The sequence below is a fragment of the Eufriesea mexicana genome, unplaced genomic scaffold (genome assembly GCF_001483705.2).
Source record: "Eufriesea mexicana isolate 0111107269 unplaced genomic scaffold, ASM148370v2 scaffold50, whole genome shotgun sequence".
NCBI lineage: Eukaryota > Metazoa > Arthropoda > Insecta > Hymenoptera > Apidae > Eufriesea > Eufriesea mexicana.
The window spans coordinates 1,283,237-1,306,606 of record NW_016908250.1 but is presented as its reverse complement, the minus strand read 5'-3'; the positions used below and the strand labels follow the sequence as shown (position 1 = coordinate 1,306,606).

Sequence of the window (23,370 nt, the reverse complement as noted above, 5' to 3'; positions counted from 1 at the left end):
GAAAAACTAAAAAGCATCGTAATTAGTACAAATACCGCTATAGCATGCGCACCGCCAAAACAGCGAAATTTCAATAATTACGAAAATTACGAAAATGAAGAAAATGAAGAAAATGAAAGTATTTTGAAGTTTAAATATCGATTTGCCTGGTGCCTTTCGTCCTTTGAGTGGTAAACAAAATGTAGGAAAAAAACTTGAGGTGCATGCGTGAAAGATTTCGTGGAAATTTCAAGCGAATCGGTCAACTTAATCGCGAGATATCCCGTCAGTCGGTTCAAAGGATATGGTTTCGAGAAAAACGCGTTTCAAGTTTTTGTCACCCGTTGTACGATGCCTGTACGTCGCGCTTTAAACATCTATAACTTTGCCAATTTTACGAATTCGAGCAAATCCTTTTTGGAAAGTACGCGCTTTGAAATGTAACAAAAAAATAAATCGATTTTTTTTTTTTCGTTCATTTACTGCGATTTTTCGCATCGACATCAATCGACGCGAAATCGAATTTGTCCTCTCTGCTTTCCATTTCGCCGATTGAGAGAATGAAACGCTAGTTTAGCGTTATCGATATTACTCGTATTATTTCTAACAAAATTTTTATCTCGGGAATCGGTTTAAATATCGAAATGTAATATATCGGTTCGTTATATGTGTTACACGCATTCTCGATTAAGGTGTTAAAACGATTAACGGGAATGACGCTAATTTACGATTAATTGTAGAGATAAAAGTTCGTTCGGCTACCATCGTAAGTAGCTTATACTTGTGGATATTTCGATGCGTTATCTTTCAACGTATGTAAATAACGTTATAAAAATCGGCTCGCATTTTGTAATTGTTAATCTTTAAGGAAGAATTTTCAAAGGAATTTGAAGTAAATACGTTATCTACTCGTTCGATCCTTCGATGTCGCTAACACGAGAGATTAAAACTGCGAGCGATTTATTTTCTACTCTATATCGCGATTAAACCAAGATTCGCATTCCGTCGATATCGACGAGAGATTATTTCATCGAAATACTATTTAACCTACCGATATTTATCCTTTTAATTTTCTCTTAATCTTCCGAATCTCGAATGTTTTTACATTTTATTTTACACGTACATTTTTCGTAGCCAAACCATCGTCGAAGCTTTTCAAAATTTTCCCTGCTCTTCTCTAAGATTTAAACGTAATTAAGATAAAACTTGGCAAATGAAAAATGGTAAATCGATAAAGATTTCCGAAGAAACGGGTAATCGTTCATCTTCGTAATCTTTACATCGATTACGAAGATGATAACGAATGTTGCATTTTTATTCGTTATTCGTTATTCGTTATTCGTTATTCGTTATTGGTTATGCGAGTAATCGCGTATATACAGCGTCTTCTTTTACATTTATACGAAAAAGAATTATTTTCTATTTGTCATTTAACAACGTATTTGCGTATGTCTTTGGAATTGCGAGTAAGGTGGAGTATTAAGAAAGCTTCTTCGACAGCATTCGTTGATAACGTTTGCCTGGCAAACCAGATGGTCGTTCGATAATCGTAACTCGCGGCAAAAAGGAAGAAAAATTCTACTCGTTGGACGAGGGAAAAATTCTTCGTTACGTTAGTTATGTACGCGCGTTATGTTAGTTATGCGTATTACGCGTTTCGTACGTTAGAGACGTTTTTGCGATCCGCGAATCGCTCATAGCAAACTCGCGCGTATCGCGTAGATACGACGAAAAGATGCGACGTTTTTGATTAATAAAGAAAATTCTATCTCTAGCGTATCTCGTCTCTATGAGACGATTAAGACTAAGATGCTTCCGTTATTAGGCCATAACGCGCGAGCAATCGGTCCCGCGTTCCTTTCGTTCACCTCTCGCCGTCTCTGCACGGTACGTACGATTTTCATCCTCGCTTTCCTCTCCTACTTTGCCCTATATCTTTCGCCAGTCTAACTGCAATCGTTCGCGTGTTCCATAATTCGTATACTCGGGTAACGCGAAACCTACCGATCCACGATGAGAGGATATCGAGTGCAAATAAATATACAGGGGTTCGAGTAACTGGTGGTACAAGCGGAAAGGTAGCGATTCTACGCGAAAAACCGAGTAAAAAATATAGAATAAAATTTGTTCATTGGAAGCTTTTTTATCGAAAATATCGACTTTGAGTATTCACCGAATGCCCGTGCACTTAACTTTCGCTTAAATGGACGGACCATCGGAATATCGGGATACTCGATGGATATTGAAAGGCGATTTTCTCGATAACGAAGCTTGGAAGGAAAAAATTGTATTCTATATTCTTCTAATTTTTCAGTTTTTCGCGTAGAATCGCTATTAATCGTACAAGCTTCGTTCCGCTTGTACCACCAGTTGCACGGCACACCTTGTATATCTTTTTCGGAGAAATATTTCAGCGAGCGATAATCGGTGAATCTCGGTGATGGATAGTTTTAAGGTTAACGAAATGTCTTCGTATGGAACGCTACTAGACGAGTAACATATTTTGCGTATCGGAAAAGTAACAGTTGGTAGAAACGGCGACGGATTTATTTGCAGCGTGACACGAACGCATACGCGAGCATGGTTCAATTGGCATTCGTAGGTTCGCGTGAGTCGTAAATGGAAAAAATGGCTGATTCGCGATTCCACGAACGAACTCTGCTAATTTTACGCGTATTTCTCTCTCGTATTCTTCGGCTCGGCATTATAACGCGTTGTTTCTCTCCCCCCTTTTTCGCTGACCTATTTCACGCATCGCGGTATAACACGCGAGGCGCTATTGTAACGCGTTCGATAGAGCAACCCTTCTCGGTCGTCCCCTCTGTTCATTTTTCCTCTATAAATATTTCGATTCTAAATCTGGTTTGGTATTCGTTCGCGTTCGAATCGGCTTTTAAGCGGAAGAAGTATTTCCACGTGGAAAGTTGTTTCACGTGTCGCGTTTTTGGAAACCTACGCGTGCAAGTATTACCGGGGGCGGCCTACGCCGTTCTCCGGAAACTTGTCCACCCACCTTCGACCTCGCCTCTTTGCATTCGCCACACCAACGACTCGAGAGTCGGTGTCGCCAACTGAAACCTCTACTCGGCACCGAACGTTTCTGACAGTCTTATCCGGTTATCTCCGCCGTTTCCTTCGCCTCGGTATTTCACCTTTCGAATTTTCGTTATCTCTCGAAAATCATCTCTCGAAAATTCCTCCAAGTTTCCTCGAAATTTCCTCGAAGTTTCCTCGAAATTTCCTCGAAATTTCCTCGAAATTTCCTCGAAATTTCCTCGAAATTAGCGGGCGCGCCTTAAACGCCCGCATTTCCGATTTCCATGTATTTTCGAACGAGAAAGTGAACGGGGTCCGACTTACTCGGGAGAAATATGTGCATCCCGCGTAACGCGAATCGTACAACGGCATTCGTTGAATCGAGTGGGCAAAGTTTTCGCGAACAAAATCCGACCATCGAAACGTCGTTTTTCTCTCGGCGCGCGACTATCGCGTCGTTGTTGTCGTCATCGTTGTCGTCGTCGTCGTCGTCGTCGTCGTCGTCGTCATCGTCGTCGTCGTTGCCGTCGTCAACCGGTGTGCAAAGGCGTTCCGAAATCGCTATGTTCGCCAGGTTACCGAAAATCTCGCCGAAAATACGGTTTTAGCGATATTTTCACGCGAGTGTTTCTCTCGGAATTTCTTTTTAATCACCGATAATCCCGATATATTCTTCTTCTTTTTCTTCTCGTTATTATTATTATTGTTGTTGTTGTTGTTGTTGTTATTATTATTATTATTATTATTGTTATTATTATTAGCATTACTATTATTATATCGGAATCGTGGTACGATTGTGGTTAATCGCGATGCACGTCGGTTAGAAAAGCTCGCAACGGTTTACAAAGGAGAGAGAGATACCTACCGACGACGAGTCCTATCGAAACAAAGTCGGTTCCACCATAAATGGCGATCACTGCTGTCACGAGCTGCCTGGGTCCCCCGCCCTTACCACCTGGCAAACGCTTTCTGCAAAAGTCCTCGAAAAAGTTATCCTCCACCTATAGAAGCTTTCGCGATCCAGCGGTGGAATCCTGGATCCCGACCACCGGTGTCGTCCTCGAAATGTCGAAAAGGAAAACTGATCCGCGGGAACGTAGCCCGGTGATTCGCGCGATAAGCAACGGCAATTTGTTCAGAAGCTGCTCCGAGGGCAACCTAAGTGCGCGTAAAACCAGTGTCGCCGTATTTTCCTCCACTCCCCTTGATAAGTGCATCCAGGCGATTTATGGCAGTTGGAAGAATCTCATGCATCGTAAGTGTAGTAGCGGCTCTGCGAACGTTGCTCGACTAGTCGCGGTTGAAAATAGATCGAATAAATTATACCACGAGTCGATCCTTCCGTACGTTATACGTATATATGCGATCAAGCATCGTCGAGCATGCGACCAACTTTTTCCATCCGATACCTCCAAACGGATTATGGGTATATATACGCGACGCGAGGGCAAAAACAATAGCGATATCTATTTATCAACGACGAACGATCAACGGCCACCGACGTAACGAGAAATTTCCAACGGTTTTCTCGATTCTTACGTAACGCGCATACGCGTCTTATCCCCCGACGTATCGTTTCTTTTACTCCATATGCCTCTCGAATTACCTACTTTGCCTTCTTATAAAAAGGGTTACGGTTACTTTCCTCGATTCGTCGTTTTACGTAATACCTCGAGAGTCGCGTGGAAATTCGAGAAGAAAACGTTATTCCCGTTTCGTTGGATTTATCGAGAGAACTCGGGCGCTGCAGTGCGCTCTATCTTTCGAATCGGAGGTCGCGCTATAGTTGGCTAAGAAAACGCGCGTCGCGCATTTAATTATATATAGCTGGTACTTTCGCTCTCGAACTTTCGCACTGAAATTTTTATGGCCCACTCGAAAGCTTCTTCGAGATCCATATGTTCGATATTTTCCGTTCGAAAACTTGAATGGCTCGTCCTTTGCGTAATCGCGCGAACAAAGAGGTTGCTTCATCGATGGAAAGCGTGGAAATCGATTTGCCCCACTCGATTGTATTGTAATTAGAGAATTTGAAATTATAACTACGATCGCGAGTTTCGTCGTTTCTAACCATCGCGTTGGTATAGTTTCAGCATAATATAGCATAAATCACGCGAAACGTTTATCGATACGCGACCGTTTTAAACAGAGACCACGCGGTTCAACCGATCGCGAAATTCTTTATACACCGAAAATCGTTTTTATTACCGCTTTCTCCCATCTCTGCTTTACCTTTTTACTCGCTTCCGAGGCAGAAAGAGAGGGGGGGGGAGAGAGAGAGAGAGAAAATATATCTTACGCGTTTTCTTTGGTTATCCGGTTTGCAATCTTGGGTTATAGAGGTACTTATATACTCGGTGTTACGATAAAAAAGAATTCACCGATTACGTATCGCGAGATTACGTATTTTTCCGTACTTCGTATCCGTATTTGTCTCTCGAGATCACCGTTTCGATCGATCTTTTCCACATACGTGCCGCAAACGCGATTCACGAGCAGATAGACTCGGATTCATCGACGCGATTGTGATTCGAGTTTCTTACTTCGCCATTCGCTTTGAATTTCTTCGATCGAGTTCCAAACTGACAATTCCAAGGAACAACGCGCAAACTCGTAAATTTTTTCCTCTCCCGTTGCGCGCTTTTTTTCCGATCGTTATCACGTTTGCATCGATAACGAATGCAAGTATATCTTAGGCGAAGCTTCGTCGCAAAGATGGTTTATTTCTTACGCGAAAAGCGGAACAACGTGTAAGGGTACGTAAGATAAGGCGGCGTGAGCGCGGAGCACGTAGCAGTGATAACCGTAGTATGAAATCGAAGCGTCGATCCGCCTGATCTTTGCGACGAATGAACAAACGAGGCCCACCTTTAAAAGGTGAGCAACTCGAAGAGCGAATCACGGAGTCTTACGCGAGAGAAGAGAGCGACGTGTATCGTATCGAGAGGAATTAAATAAAGCGGCCACCGCGAGAGATAGATTCGTTAGAATCGAATCCTCTCTCTTCTTCTCCTCCCTTACGAATTGAAAAAACGATCGATTCGTTCGATGCGAGAAAATGAGCGGTCGGATATACGTCGAATTAGTAGAATTATACGTATACGCGTAGGTACGCGTATATCGACGCAGAAGATGCAAATGGCATATAAATTGCATCGGGAATACAATCCGTTGTAATTAATTCCAGAAACCTGTTTCGTTTCTTTGCCAGCAATTCCTACGGTTTTATCCTTTTCGTGCTATTTCATGCCCTACCGTCTCGTTTCTACTTACCTATCTAGCGTGCCTCGCTAAAAATAACGACGCGATACGGACAAAAACGAGTGGCTGAATATAACAGGGAAACGAATTTAGTTCTTAGACCAAAGACGTTCGCGCGTAACGGGCTACACCTGTTCCCTATTTTCCTCCCGGTCTCCTTTAATATTTCTCCCTTTATTTCTAACGGTTCTCGCGCATTTACGCGCGCACCTCTTTTTTCCTCTCCTCTCTACGTATTTCACTTGCCACTTTTACCCTTTTATTCCGAAATCCCACTTTCCGCGTCTTTGAAACCAACGCTTGCGCTTTCACGGTTCCCGTAATTCCTTAATTTCGCGCTATCGATTACCGAAATCTACTCGACGATCCATTAAGATTCTTATCATTAAGATTTCTCTCTCTCTCTCTCTCTATTTCTCCTTTTATCGAAACGAAAATTCGAAAAATCGTTAAACTTGAAATTAAGTACAAACCGGAAATACGTTATCGTACTTGCGATTTCTTCGAGCGTAATTGATTTTTAATCAATTGGAATTTGTCGTATTCGGGCTAAGCGATTTCGAATATATCGACATTTTCGTCAAATCGAAATAAACCTTTTAAATAGACATTTTAAATAGATAATAAATATTCGGGAAAAATCGATATTTATGTCTCTATTTCCATACGATGCGTATAAAATTGAAAATACGATACTAAAATCGTAATTTCTATACCCTGATAATGCGTGTTTCGTACGAATCGGAGATGGCTAAAACGATCGAACATAATTTCTTTTTCTTCTTTTCCCCGCAACAGCGTTCGTTAATTTTTACGAAAGCATGAAATTTAAGGCTGGAAATTTCCATCGCGCTTGATTTTTCATTTTTTCAATATTTTTATTGGTACGTACGTTACATCGATACTGCACCGCGCGTGTACGATTCCTCGCGTCATCCTTACGTTTCATCCGCCAACTCTTTCCTCCTGTGTAATTTCATTTCGAAAAACCTGCAAACCGACTACGCGACTCGTCTTATTTTCCAACAATTTTTATCGATATTTTCTTTTATCAAAACGCTTCTCCATTTCTGATATATCCAATTACGATTTACGCGAAAATTAATTTTATAATAAATAATTTGATCAATTTTTCGAAATAATCGATGAACGAATGATACCGACGGTGGTAAATTGATATTAAACATACCGTATAAAGAATCTGTAATTTACGAATTAAGCTATTTAACGCGTGGAATAAACGTTCCGATTACACGCGTACTTCTTTCTTACTCGATCGCTATAATCCGAAGATCGTAAGAGAGAAGTTTCAACGTAGGTGAAAAGAATGTTCGCACAAGTTATCGTAAATCAACGATGACTAACGCTGATTATCTAACGATATTGGAAAATCTATACGTATACCGTAATATAAGACACGAGACATTGCGACGTCTTTAATTACCGGTGAATATAGAATCGTCTATGGTGGACCAAGCGCGCGGCGAGCCTTCTTATTTCTTCAAATACGATGTAAAATAATTTCCCTTTCTTTATACGCGATACGTTTAATAGTAAATTTCTTTTTTCTACCTCTAGCGCGAAATAAAAACTGTAAATTAAAAAGTAAAACGAAAGGAAACGTACTTTTCCTTCCGCGATGTTATAAACGCGTATTACGATGGATGAAATTTATCGGGAGACGACATTGAAAATTTTCAGCCGATTAAACCGAGCGAAATATCATCGAATAAAATATCTCCCTTGACGGGCACGTAAATTCTACGGTACAATAAAAGTCTTGTTCCTTCGCTCTTCCCCCTTTTCCCCAACTTCCCCTCCCGAGAATTCGTTAAGGCAACATCTGTCCCTGGAATAAAAAATTAGTTACATTTTGAGCAATCGACGCAGGAGATAGAAATACAAATACGCGTACGCGTGTATATACACGCGCGGGAATAAATACTTATTATCGCGAAAGGATGAATCGTTGGCGCGTAAAGTTTCGTTTGCATGAAAAATAAATTGAAATATCTTCTTTACGAGCTCCTTCAAACGTAGTATACGCGCGTTATCAACAGCCATATAACGACGAAGTTTCTATTTTATAAATTTATTACGTAGCATCGCGATTCGATAATAATCGTAATAAACGACGACGCTTATAAGATGACGCGAAACGTTACCATCGATCGATATCGAAACCGGTAGAGAACGTTTGAAAATTCGTCGAGAAACAACGAGCGTCGTCTTTTCCAAATTTTTCTTCGCGTTTACGAAGCAACCACGATAGTAGAATACGTTGGATTTTCGAAGGTTAAGCCGTAGAACGTCGTAATATTACGACACTCGATGCCTCGATTCCAATGGCCATAGCGGTAAAAACACAGAAGCGTGCCGTCTACCCGCACTAATGCCCTCTTAACACACTTATCACCCCGATACCTATTTTGGGTCCGAGGCTCTTTCCAGACGGACAAGTTAGGCTTGGTTGGAACGCACGGGGACTCGCGTGTTCAGTCGATACTCGGGTAAAGCGAGCGCAAACAGACCATCTCCGTTGTTTAACCGACGTATGTACGGGGGTCCCGCGGTATTATACCGAACTTTCGAGTCTCCACTCCGTGTGGAGACTATAACGGTCGAGCTTAACGAGCGGGATTAGAACAATAGTCCTACTCGACCGTTTACGGGCTCATAAACCACTATGAACGCGCTATTACGTCGCATAATCGATTTTCCTATGAAATTTTATATATTTTTAGAATTACGGATAAGAAAGGATTTTCTACGGGTAAAAAGAGTATGGACACGTACGTATAAATATTTACCTTGAATAATTAATTACCTGGTAACGGATATCGGAGAATAATACGAGAATTCGCGGGAGATTAAGGACGATCGAAGAGAAAAGAGAAAAGATTAATGGTAAACGCGCGAGTCTATATATGTACGTTTCGCGCATTGCTGTTATGCGCGTTACTGGTATTTTTGGAAAAAATACCGATATTTACCTCGAGTATATTCGAGAAAAAAAGGGAGAATGAAACGCGATAAACAGGATACCAAAGGTTCCAGATGAAAAGGTTCTTCCGCCTGACGCCAAGTGCCTTTTACAGATGTTCTCATTTTGGCCGATTAACCCTCGAGTTAGTCGACGCGTACAGATTTCACCTAGACAACACTGTCCCGTTTTGATGTTTGGTGAAGTTGTTTATCGAAAATAAGGTATTACCGTTCGATTCGCTCAGGTATACGTAACGTAAAAGCGAGTACTTTCCTAAAGATACAAACAAACGAAATATCGTTTCGCTGAAACAGAAAAAATGGTAAAGGCCACCTTTATATAGGATTAGATATCGTATCTTCTAGGGGCTGTTATCACCACGTGACGGTTATCGTCACGATTTTTCACCGCGCAATCCAACGAATCACTCGAGTTTCTTCCCACCGTTGTATGTTTTTTCAAAATAATCTCGGTATTTTTTCGTAAAGAATCCGAAAAATTCCGTAAAGAGAAATTTGCAACGTTTTCGACGAAAAGTTCGAGCAGTTTTATAGGTAATGAACCATGTTACCTATATTTTCCTATCCTTTTCCCTGTTTTTTAACGTAAAACGTTTTTCATCGGTACATTTCACCTATCTTTTGCATCTTTCATTTTTCTCACCGAAAATTTGCCAGCGATTATTAATTATTGCTTTTTTTCAATCGTTCGTTGAGGGAGTAACGCGTAGTCGTATTGGCAAAATATGCTCGCTCTTTGATTATCTTAATTATTACATATCGTCCTGAAAATATGTATCGCGAATAATTCAATTTTCTTTTCAGAACTAAAAGTCGCGTTGAAAATAATTAATCGAAGGTTTTCCGATTACTCCTGTCGACACGCGTTACGAGATTCACGGCCACGAGCTGGTATTACGATTTCTCTGCCAATCTAACAATATACTTGAAAAATTTCCTATCGAAAATAAGAAAGTAAATTTGACAATTCAGATACGTTTCGATAACGAAGTTATCGTAATAGTTTGCACGGTGTCGAAATATAATATTTTACGCGCGTTTAACTATTATACATCGTAATTTCTTTATCTAATTTATTTATTTTCGGATTTTTATTTCCGCTAATCGGCTAATCGGTTCACTTCCTTTTTCCATTTAAATGATTTTATCGTTTCAAGTACGGCAATTGTTTACGTACAAGTGGTACGTAGGTAGACGAAAGAAAAAGAAGAGAAAGAGAAAAACAATGAGATATGACGTAAAAGGTGCTCTGGTAAAAGTTAAATCGAGTGGTTGAAACGTAACGCGTAATACGCTTTATACGGCTTTGCTTAAAGAAAAGTGAAACGCGTAACTGTAAGTGCCGCGATGACAAGAATTACAAAACCATTATTACGTTTAACGTGCCGCGAAAATAAGGCGATACGTAGAATACGAAAAAGAACGGGGGGAAAGTAAACGCCGAATATTGAACTTGAAAGAAAAGAAAAACTACTTCCAAGAACGAAAACGAAGGAGAAGAAGAATCGGTGGAAAGAGCCCGCACTGCGTGTATCGCGGTAGGATGTATTCGTCCAGACTTTGGAAGATCGGATGCATCGGATACATGGCGATTTCAGAGGGGATCACGAGAAATGCGTCGCTACCGATCGGCGTTAAAAGATATGCCGAATAGGCTCGTTGGCCTTATTAGTATTGAATTATTATTATTATTATTATTATTATTATTATTATTATACAAATTCTGAAGCGAATCGGACGCTTCTCGCTTTTCCGTTTTTTGTTTATAAAAGAAAGATTTTTAACTTTCTTTCTATTTTTTATCATTTAATCTATAACAAAGAACTGCGATTCTAAATTTTAACCGTCACTTTTTTAATAGAGACTTTGGTAACTATTACGTTATTAACGAATACGAAAATAAATGAAAAATATATGTAAGAAAAATGATCGGTAAGAGACGTTAATTTCGATATATTTCTCAAGAGGGAAAGTAAAATTAGGGTGACATTACGAGAAACGATGACACGCGACGTCTCTTGTCGAGGGTTTTGCACAGTCGAGGGCTTCCTATCTAAAAATGCGCACTGCGCGCACACTCGTGCAACAACGCATCTAAAAATTCCGCGTGCATTCTAAGAACTCATTCGCTTTTCTCGCGTCACCGATAATCCAACATAGACATTCGCTCGCCGTCCGCGCCGATAATCGTTCCATCAATTCCTCCGAAATATACTCGCTAATACGTTCTATGCCTATACTCGACGTTTTTCTTATTCGAAACTTTGTTTGCGAAAAAAAATTGATTTTAAAAATTTACGAATGCACATGCCCATGACCGATAATAAATTCGATATTTCAACGTTGAAATTATCTCGATCTGATTTTTCGATTTGTAGAAACCAAAAAAAAAAAAGAGAAAAAAAAGAAAAAAAAAAGAAAAAAAAAAGAAAGAAATAATCGGTGTCGATAAGTTTGATACGCGAATAATCGTGATCTATCGTGTTTATCGATAATTTCAATAATTTCTATATTTTTCATACCATCGAGATTTTCCTTATCTCTCGAAGGATGCTTGGCGAGAAAACTTTCAATCGCATTTCTCGAGTAACGACCGATTCTTCGGGATGAATATCTCCGAGAACGAATTACAAACTTTCATTCGGCTTCTTCGATTTACTTTTTGCTAAAACATCGAAAATATCTAATCTGGAACGTATTTATCTCGCGCATTTGACGAAAGTTGCAGCTGCTTCTGCATATATAAAGCTAACGCCGATGCGTTTTCGACGTATCGCTTTAGTCGTCGTTCCTATTATTCTTTTCGTAAGTTACGTTTACGGTTAAGATCTTTGTACGACGCTGGAAGAGAAAAATTTACCTTTGCATTTACGTAGCGGGGAAAAAGAAGGGTAACGCGGTTAATCTTAAACTCGTGTACCGTAGCAAAGACAACTAACCAGTTACTAAACCGCAGGTTAGGATAACACAGGCCGTCAAGTCCAACCTAGTTTCGCAGGTCTGTGTCGAGGAGGATTACCATCGGATAGCTGGTTTTCTACTACCATTTCATCGGTCGACGACATCATCGGATGTCGACTCTATACTCGCGCCATCGCGGCCGATTGCTTCGCGCAAACTGGTTTTACGCAATAACTTACGATTGTTCCGATCTTTCGTTATCGAACATACTTTGAATATCTTAAAGCAGAGCTTAGTTTTCTCGCGTATTCCACGAGTCGAGTACTACCTCCCTGCGTAAATTCGATTCGTCGTCGAAATTTGTTCTACCGGTTCTACCGATAAATCGCCGATAATCCACCGGGAATCTTTTCAAAGGTCAGAGCTATAGCAGCTCGTGAACGAATTCTACGTAACTTTGTATGAAATGAAATTATACGAGGATTTGTAATAAATGGAAAAATGCGCGAATAAAAATGTACAATGGCCTTGCTCCAATTATATCGTTTAGATTGTAATAGGATTAAAACGATATCGCTTTTCGTTAAAAGACCGCGATGTCGATAAAAAGGCTGATAGAATATCGCACGAACCTCGCGTTTAACGTGCAACGAGAATATAACGACGAATTCCGCTACAAAAATTGCGATAATCGAACTAAAGAGGAAACGAGCGAGTTTCTAGATTCGTGAAAATGCTTGCTTTTAAAATAATCTCGTGGAGGTTTTTCACGCGACTAAAGCGATAGGATAGGATATTCTAGCGTGCGCGCACGGTAAGCGAAACGCGGAGGAATCCGTTCGGGTATCCGATCGATCGTATAACCAGAAAAATCATCGGCATTTTTCGCCTACCGGTCGGCGGATCGTATCGCGCGTGAAGCCTTTGAAATTTATCGGACATTCTTGGAAGGAACACGAGCACGCGTATGTACTTCCTTTCTTTATCGACACATTTTTCTTTCGGTTCGTCACCTGTTACGAGCTGAGCCATTAGTTTCGGTCAATGTAAAATCATACCTGTACGCGAATCCCGATATCGCGATCGCAATGAAATACGGTAGCTAACGAAGAAACGCATAAAGCGATTTATTTATCACGAACATTAAACGGAATATTACTTATCTCGTAATCGCACAAAAAATTAACCAACGAATTTTATTTTATCATGAAATTACCTTCGGCGTTTACTTTACAGCGTTTAACGTCGCAGATTATTTAATTCGCTTTCGAGTTCCAGTCATCTTATACGATATAATGTTCCTTTTTTCTTCTTTTCTTTCTTTTCTTTCTTTCTTTCTTTCTTTCTTTCTTTCTTTCTTTCTTTCCAACCTAACAATAGTCTCTAATAAAATAATGCTTCTTTTTCCAACTTTCGTAAGGAAGTACTTTTACGAAATTTTAATAATACTTTAGGTATATAAAAAGAAAATAAAAATAAAACTAACCGAGAAAGTGTGGGAAATTTTAGTTTTAGTATTTCAACTGACAAAGTTAACCGAAGCACCCTGTATAAACCGAGAAACCCGCACATGTTCAAAACAAACACGCGTTTTTATGTCGAGGATGCGTTTATAATGGCGCTCTCGTGAAAGCTGTTTGTTTCGAAGAAAGCAGAGATTTGTTTCTAGTTTCTTCTCTCATTTCTCTCATTTCACATTTTCCCACATTTTCCCACATTTTCCCACATTTTCCCACTATTTTCACATTTCGCGCGTTTTAAGCTTACACTCGCGTGCATCTCGTTATCCTTTTATCCGTTTAATCGTAACGAATTATCTTCGCGTAACGATAGTATCGAATTAATATCGTTACGCGTAAACCTTAAATTTTTATCCGCTAAAACGGTGATACGCCATTTTTGGACTTTTTACGCTTAAGAGTAGTCAACGTTTCCATTTATATCTTCGACATTGCTCAAGTTTAGTTATTAACGCGTAACGTTTATTCCATTGCGTTATAGCAATTGTTTTACGATTTTTTTTTTCTTTTTCCATTTCTATCGAAACGAAATATTCTTTTTATTATAAATATTAATATTTTTATCGATATGTCGATGTCCGTTATCGTCTTTTCTTTATTCGGATCTGCCATAAAATAAACGGCTCGTATCGTATAAAGGATACCGCGTAACTGGAATTTAACGATATATACGTATAGATACTTTTCGTCGCTAGCGACTCTATAATTTGAAACTGTCGTACGCTTACCTACGCGCTTTTCTCTTTATCTCGACCGTCGGGTTTACCCTTTAACAGTTTTATCGTAATCGAGACTCTAAAACCAAACACGCGGGGTATATCTTGATCAAATAGTAATATTTTTACGTCACAAGTACGTTACTGTAAAATAGTTACCAAACCAAGCAAACACCTGGTAAGGTGTTGTCATTTTCCCAACGACTACTTGGGAATACGCGGTGTTTGCGTACGTTATCGGTGAGAGTAAGTTTATCACCGATCACGAGATGCGCGAGAGTTTACGTTAGAATGCAGATGTTGGATGCACACGGGGTCGAAAAGTTTTCACCTAACCTAAAGTTGAAAAACTTTCCGACTTTCTTCCCATCGGATATCGTTTCGGACAAGTTGGCGTATAATTTTTATATGCGTGGTATATACGCGACGTTGCAAAGCTGTCTATCAACGAAAAAGGATAATTTTAACTAAATTTTCTTCCTATAAATTTAACGAGCTTTAAAAAGAAATAAAGCTAATAGTGGTAAATAGTGGTAAATAGTGGTAAAGAATAAAGGAAATAGTAGGTAGAAAGGATGAACGCGTAGGACGATGCGAATAATCGCGAAGGATATATCTATTTATAGTTAATCCACGATCTCGTCTTTCGAGTAATCGTATAACCTATACGGCATATTTGTTGCATCGCAAGATACAGCTGTTGGGAAAATTTCTCGCGATATCGTATGCAAAATGAAACGACGGAACAATTTTTTCGATCGCTAACGAAACTCGCAAGACCGGCGAGCCAAGAATATCTTATTTAAACGTAAAATATAAAAGCGCGAGAAATCAACTGTTTACTTTTTTCAACGTATTTTACGAGTAGAAATGGAAACAAAGCGTTATGTAAATATAACGCGTAGTCGTTTAGCTTCGATTCGGATTAATTAAGAAGTTAAAAAGTGGATAGAAAATGGGAAAGAAACGATAAAGACGATTTATTTGTATCGCGATATACAGCAGGCATAAATCAGAGACGTATTTATCCATTCTCTTTATACGAACACCGTTTACTACTCTCGTCGTCGTGAAAACCTCCGCGTGCAGCCTGTTGTCGTTCAATTGGATAAGTCTTTCGATTCTATTCCGGTATGTCTCGATCGTGCTGTAACGAAGGATACACAGATACTCGGTTTCGTAATGGCAAATCTGAAATTGCTTCGAAGAAGGTATCATCGATGCAAATTCCCCAACAGCGGAGCATCTACCGTATCTTTGAGATTTTTCGAATTTTCCTAAATAATTGTCCCTAACGAATTTCTTTTCATCTTTATCCGAAATATTCATCTCGTAAAGTCGAAATGGTAGAAAATCTAAACTACCTTCGTAGGGTAACGCTTTGGTTAAAGCTTTTCTACAAACGTCTACGGTATCGTACATATTTGTATTTACAAACAAGGTATAGTTATATAGTTTACGATTGCATCGATCGCACTCTCTTCGTTTTTCATTCGTTGCGATAAGAAAAAAATCTCTTACCGTTTCGGTCCAACTTGGCGTATCGTTGTGACAAGCTTTTTGGGTGAAGCTTAAGTCGATTGTGTTTATACGGTAGCATTTTTTTTATTTTTTTTTTTTTTATTTTTACTCTTCGAAGAAATTAGAAATTGCGAAGATATTTCGCCGGATAATAAGAGGCTATATTTTACTCGACCGCGAGAGTTACTTTTAAGTTAAGTAAGAAGATACTTTTAAAAGACGTCTCTCTTTATACCGTGAATTTCCTTTTGCTCATTTGTACGACGTTTCGAACGGAAGATTCCGTCGTGATTTGGTTCGACGAAACGAATCACGTTTAAGCAAATTTTTACACTCGTTGTGTAAACTATCCGAAAGGGGAAAACTATATTTTTAACGCAGTTTGTTAGGGAAAGGTTTTCGAATGGCACGAAGCAGGCTGTTATACCCATTTGAAATTTCAATTCGTATACCCATAAGGCATGCACGTAACGACGTACCAACGAAGAGGTGTTCGTAGAACGAGATCGCGTTGTACGAGTTCTTGCATTCCGGCGACACGGTACGGGTGTATTTTATACTTACACAGCAGGCTGCTAACTCGCGGACATTATCGTCGTTGCGATGCCAAGCTTGGACGCGTAATTCGTGTTTCGTAAAAATTATACGATATGTACTTCTTTGCTGTCGATACGCGTGCGCGAGTGAACGTAAATTGTTCAGCTAACCAATTAAAAACGCGTCTGATGGTCGATGATCCATGATACGAGTAGAATCCGTAGAATATATATATATATATTTGGCAATGAGGAAATATGTACATACACAGACACGTGATATCGGTGTATCGAGTAACTCGTAAAGAAGTTGACCGTAATATCGAAAAGCAATTTCCGTTGAACGCGTTTTACTCCCGAAAGCTTTAAATTGTAACAGCGATGTAAATTCGGACGGCAAAAACTCGAAATTACTCGCGTAACGTTGTCACGAAAGAATTCCAGTATTCGAATCTTAGTTATCGTCTATTTGAAAATAATTCTTCGCGTTAACGAGAACTTTTCGTTGAAATGTCGCGTTGGGAAACGTAACCGTTCGTATAGAACGTAAGGAAGCCATTTCGAAGGAATGACTGAAAACGACAACGATTCTAACGTCTACCGCGATAGTCGTTTTGGAAAAGGTAAAACTTCGCGGAAAAGTTATTCCTTCGGCTCTCGACTGTTGGATCCGTTGGTTTCTTTGTCGAAAACGCGCTTTGCAGGTGTTAGGGAGAATTTATAAACGCAAACTACGTTGCCACCTTCTGCGTTTCTAAAGCGAAACGACAAAAGATAATCGTAACGTTGGTCGTTTCTCGATTTGCGAATAAATACGAGCGAAAAAACAAAGCGTAAAGACGTGGGCGATGGCAAGCAGGATAAACGAGAAAAGATTCGTCGAGTTAGGAAATTTACGTGGATAGTTTTTAAATAACCGTTAATAATTTGAGATTATCGGTTGGGGGCCAACGCGGAAACAGCGGAATAAAAAGTATTTCATACTTTTACGCGCACCCTCTCGCGTTGCTTTTATCACGCGTTGCTAGACACCCTGTATCGTGTTCAGGCAGTTTTATTTGCGTCTTAACCTCGTTCCTTTTATCGGTTATTCTCGATTTAGCCTACTCGTTCCTCGAGATCCTTAAAACGCTCGTATCTGATCGCGGCGAGATGCTACCACGCGTCTTAATTCTCAACCGCTATTTGTACTCTGCTCGTTGTCGCGTTTAATCGCGTTTAATCGCGTTTAATCGCGTTTAATCGCGTTTGCTCGTTTCTTCGTTTTATTGCCAATACATTTTTATCCCGCTGTCCTCGTTTACCGTCACGCCATTATATTTCCCGTATATAACGTTCTATTCGCGTTAAATTTACCTGCCAGAATCCGTTATTGGTCGTTATTTCATATCGCTTTCCATTTTCTCCTTCACCTTTTTTTTTTCCACCGTCGCCTTTCATTGCCGCCACACCTTTTGCTAAAACACCACGGATCTTTCTACGCTCGTTTCGTTTAACGGGTATACCTTTCGTTACTTACGCGTCTTCCATCTATCTATCTTCTATCTGTCGCGTATAATTTTACTCCTCGTCATCTTTGTCGTGCGTGTACTTTTTTTTTTTCTCTTTTTTCATTGGAAATTACACGTATAGACGAGGTACGATACCAAGACACGCGTAATCACGAACGTATGTACGTATTTTTGGATTTCTTGCCCGTTGCTCTTTGGACAACGTAGAAATATATACCTGACGTGTTTCGCGTATAATTCCTTTCGGTATCGTATCCTTGAAATTTGGTAAATGCAAAGCGTCTACTCGAAGTAGATAATGAAAATTTTTCCGTTACAATTTTCGTTAAATTATATCCTAGCTTACGTTTATTTTCTTTCCACGTAAGGTCAAATATGGGTTTGTACGACAGATGTCCGTTGTTTATATATAATGTACCTGTTAATTTCTAGATAATTATTTACCATTTATTAATATCTATTTATATATTCTTAATTTATAGCGGAAACATCGATATACCTATACCGTATAACGGTGTTCCATTAAGCGTCCAAGCTCGATCGAAATACTTTTACGTCGAAGAAAAATTGTTCTCGATGCTGTTAGATAGAGAAAGACGCGTTGGAAATTGAAGGAAATTTAAATTAACGTTCGAAATTTATCCTGGCTCTTCTTTCGCGAATTCTATCGCGATCATGGTATCGATACGTCCTCCAAATATGGAATCAATTTCATTTTTCTCTTTATACGTTCTTCTACCGCGTTCTCTCTATTTATTACTCTTTAATATTTTCTAATATTTTTGAATATTTTCTATGCGACGATATCGCTCTAATCGTTGAAATTATCTCGTTTAGTTTACGATGGTTTCTTTACGATGTTTGCAGCAGGCGTCTTTGTTTCGCCGTTTCGCCGTTTCGCATAATTTTCTCCCGATTATTTAGCATTTACGATCCTCGTTACCGTTTCTTTACCATTGCTTACCAAATTTTTTCGTTCATCGAATATCTCGTTATCGCGTATGTATCTCGCGCGTCGTTTCGAAAATCTCACGGCTTCTGCGAATGTAATATCTCGCTTTAAAAGCCGTGTGATACCATTGCAAACGCAGATAATTCTTATCCGTATGTACGTGCTCGTATAACCTTTTTCGCTATCTGCTTTCGCGTGCATACTACGAATTCAATCCTCGTGCTGCACACTTTAACGCAGAAACGTCTTCTTTGGAAGTGGAGTAAACCATTAACGCGATGACTGTAAATAAATAGAGAACTTTGAATAGTAGACATTAATAATTTGCGCCACCTTTTCTGCCGTATTGTCTGGTTACATTATTAGGTCGTAAGAATAATGGAAATTTCATCGCGACACCCTGACGGGGTACCGTACGAAAGATGCGTGGCAGTGAAAGCGTTAACGGTGACCCATTGACATTGCCACGATATTTCCACGCTGCGAACGTATTTAAATATAGAAAATGTCTTACAATTTCGTTGGAAAGTATCGTACATTTGCTGGTTTTATCTCGTTACGCGATAATAGTTTTTCAAAGAAGACTTGCATTATTTTTCCCTCGATCGTCGAATCAATCGCGACGACTTTTGCGCGTTCGCGTAATCGTTTACGAGCGCAAGTGGTTCATCGCGCGAGTAATACTAAACTCGATACGATCGAGCGAAACGCGATGCTGGAATAAACGAATCACGCGATGACTGTCGCGGTAAAGGAATATTTCGAGATGGATTAAACTGTTCGCGTTGAGCGATGGCATTTCGTCGGTGGTTGGTTGGTTGTTTTCGATCGATCGTCAGAGGTAATTAGCGAAATTAATCGAGCAGCTGGATAACGTCGGCGCGACGTATATTAGTTTTGCGACGCGGAACAACGCGCGTTAAACGACACGCGTGGAACGCGAGTCACGGAAACGCCCACGCTCCGGTTCTTCCACGGATTCAATTCCTCGGAGATCTCGCGCAATTTATCCGCGTGCTTTATCGACTCTCGCGGTATTTACCGTTTCCAACCGTTTCCAACCGTTTCCAACCGTTTTACGCTGCGAATGAACGTCGGCCTGTCTGGCCTATTACCCTTCTGTAGTTGTCTCTAGATCGGGCTAACCGAATCTCGCGTTTTTCTTTCCCAATAATAATCCGATTAATTTCCGACGCGATATTGAACGCGCATGAACGGCGGGACAGGATCGGGGTAATAGGTTTTGCATTCTACGGTCGTTTGTCGCGCGTAGCTGATCCTATCCCGTTCTGGAACAATATTCCACATCATTGGCTCGCCGGATGAATCGACGCTCGTGTGTCATCCAAGTTCAGATTACCGTCATGAATCGTAAGTAGGAATCGTAGCAGGAAGCATCGGCGCGGTAAGCACCCGTTGTGTAAGCCACGTGCACCGTAAGAAAGACCTTGGCAGAACTTATCTTGGAGCTGACGCGTTCGCTTCGCATCGCAACTGCATATGTCTCTCCGCTCCGTGTCTCTACCGAGTCTCTACCGAGTCTCTACCGAGTCTCTACGAGCGCGAATTTTTTCAACGCTCATTTCCAAGTAACTCGTCCAAGAATTTACTTCCGAGCAAGAATCTCTCTTTTTTTCCCAGAAAAGAGGTAGCAGGGAAGTAGCGGAAAGTAGATTCTCGGTCTTTCGGTTTTCCGTATTTACACGGTTAGTCGACTTTCACCTCTTCTACCTTTTTATTCCGCTCTTGCCCTCTGTGTTTCGCGTTAACGAAACGACGTTCCTTCACGCCTACGCGTATCTTTTCCGTACGGCTTCTAAATTCCTAGAACGATTCAACGGAACGACATTAATTGCTTCGCCAAACACCTATTTCCTTTTAAGGCGTACCTCGAGCCGTTATTTTTCGCTTTACTCCTTTTCCAACGCTTCGGAATTTCTTTATCGCCTTTTCTAATTACGCGAATGTTCGTTTTTGCGGCTAGGAAATTTTCCAAGCGCTTCGTTTCCGCGCGATACGTGTTTTAACGTGGTTTTCATGCATGGAAATATCGAGTGTCGCGATAAAACGGAGCGATATCGCGCTACACCGTATCTCGCGCTATAACGCTATCGATGTGACGAAGACACCGCGATATCGGAGAAAATGGAGAAATTTTTGTAAATTGAATAATTGAAAATTGTAAAAAGCAAAAAAAGTGAAGCGACTGATCGGTGTCTTTATATACTCTGACCTTTGCTCGGAAATCGGTAAATTAGATTTAGTTCGGTTTACCATCAGAAACGACGCCGTCTCGTCTTTTCGTCGCGTTGTTGCGCGTAGGGAACGCGCGTAGGAACGCGCAAAGAAAGAACGTCGCGTCGGAAAATAGAAAAGATTGGAAAGAAGGCGAAAGTAAAGCGAATAGCGGTTACGAGATAAAGGAGAGGATCGTTGAATCGGCGTAGATGGAAAATCGGAGGATAATGGAAAGAATGGAGAAGGATGGGATAACGGTAGAAGAAAAAAAGGCGCGAAAGAAAGAAGGGACAAAACGTCGACGAGACGAAGGCTGTGGAATACGTATTAACTGGATGGGCGAGTACGCGCGTACAGAATCGGATGCTACGTATAGGGATGCAGAAGAAGGGTAGACGGAAGGAACACGCATAGGAAGAAGATGGAGGCGGAGGCAGGTGGCGTTGGAATAACCGACACCGTTCGAGTTCGAACGCGGCCAGGCGTGTGTCCGATGGCGATGCGTACGTGAGAAGAGAACGAGGCACGTGGCAAGCGCGTTAAAAAGTGGGGATCGCAGTCGGATACCGACCTTCGGCGACCAAACTTTTTACCCTTCGCTCCGATAAATCTACCGTGACCCGTTAAAACCCAGTAAACGTTTTCGCGTTTAAACCGCCAACAAACTCGGACGCGGCGAAAATTTCGCAAATTTTTCTCTTCTCCGTCGAGAGTCGCGAAAACGTTGCGAATCGATCCCGACACGCGGCCATTTTATCGCTCGATAAAATCTCCGCTCTCTTTCCGTTCAACTTTTACCCTCGACGGATCAAACCTATCCGTCTTTTACGCGACAGGATTTTACCTTGCAGCGTAAAAGTCGCGCGGATTTTGTCTCGGAATAGGAGTATCGTACCTAATTACCGAATTACGTAACCGACATTTACTCGCTTTATATCGCGCGAACCTATAAAAGCCTTATAAAGGGATTTCACGATCGTCTGTCCTTTCCATCGCGGTGCTTTCGTTATCGTTTATTACTTTTCCGTCGTTCCGTTTCGTACGACGCAACGAGACTATCGTTTCGCCCAACCCCTAACGTTCCTTTACGTAGAAGGCGAAAAATCCGTAACGCGGATACCACCCACCGTCACTACCCAACTTGCATCCGTCTTTCGAGTCGCGCGTGCTTCCTTTGTCGCTATCGTTATCCGTAGATACATCGTGTATACGCGCATACGTCTCAACGATGAATTCCATGGAAAACCAGATACGTTATCCAACGATTTCTCTTACCGTTCGATATACGCTTTCGATCCTTTATTCCAGCTATTTTATCACCGGCTCTTTCAGTTTATACCGTGGAATTCTTATTCCGCCGCGTAGGCGACGCATAGTCTCCTATGGTAAAGATACCGATTAAATATTTATCGTTGCTCGCGAGGTTCGAACGTTCGAGATTTCGTTCGGATTATTTTCCCGCGAAATACGCGAGGTATCGCGATTCCGACGATGAACCGCTGTTGAAAAATCGAAGATCCAAGTACGATCCGTTGAATAATTCCCGCATATTCTACGCGGAACCGATTACCCGATCGACGATGCGACCCTTCGACGATCTCGAAGGGTGGTGGCGGATACTCCGCGGAGAAGTAAATCGGAAAAGTTTACGCGGTAAACTTTTCTACGATAAATCGTTGTCGAACGTTCGTTAGGCGCACGATGTACTCGACGATAAATTATTCGAATTCCACCGAGAAGCGGAACTCGGAAGAATTTCGTTTTTCAAATCCAAGCACCGTACTTTGCCGTACTTCGATCGAAAGGTCGGCGACTTTTCGAAATAACCGATATATCCCTGCTGGACCGATCGCGCGTAACGGCAAGACCATGATTCTCACAGGCTTCGCACACGGAACAAGCGTTATTCGTGGAATAAGATTAAGTTTCTTGCGGACCACGATGAGAATTCGAGAGCAGCGAACAGCCGAAAGAGGAAGTTAATCTTCCGTTCGAACATACGAACACGCTTACCAAAGCGTTAAATCCGAATAATTTCCAACATTTTTTTCATTTCTTTATCGCGTCGATAAAACTCCAACTCGAAATTAACGAATACCTTTAGTCGATTCTCGTGCTCCACGGGATCATCGATATCCGCTTCTTTTCCAGTCTTTCGGCTTACTTTTTCACGTAGATTCGCGTCCTTCGTCC

General features: G+C 40.8%; 1 protein-coding gene across 2 annotated transcripts in view; it reads left to right on the top strand.

Moving 5' to 3' along the window:
- The window catches only part of ckn (CRK like proto-oncogene, adaptor protein), a 71,685-nt gene that overhangs the window by 30,745 nt on the left and 17,570 nt on the right, over window positions 1-23,370 (top strand). The window contains exon 1 of one of the 2 annotated variants that reach the window (XM_017910265.1): window positions 3,860-4,270. The exons of the other annotated variant lie outside the window; for it this stretch is intronic. Within the exon in view, the coding sequence (XP_017765754.1) occupies window positions 3,922-4,270 (349 nt within the window). The 5' untranslated portion in view covers window positions 3,860-3,921. Of the gene's footprint in view, window positions 1-3,859; window positions 4,271-23,370 lie in introns of those variants that run through there. 2 annotated transcript variants of the gene reach the window in all.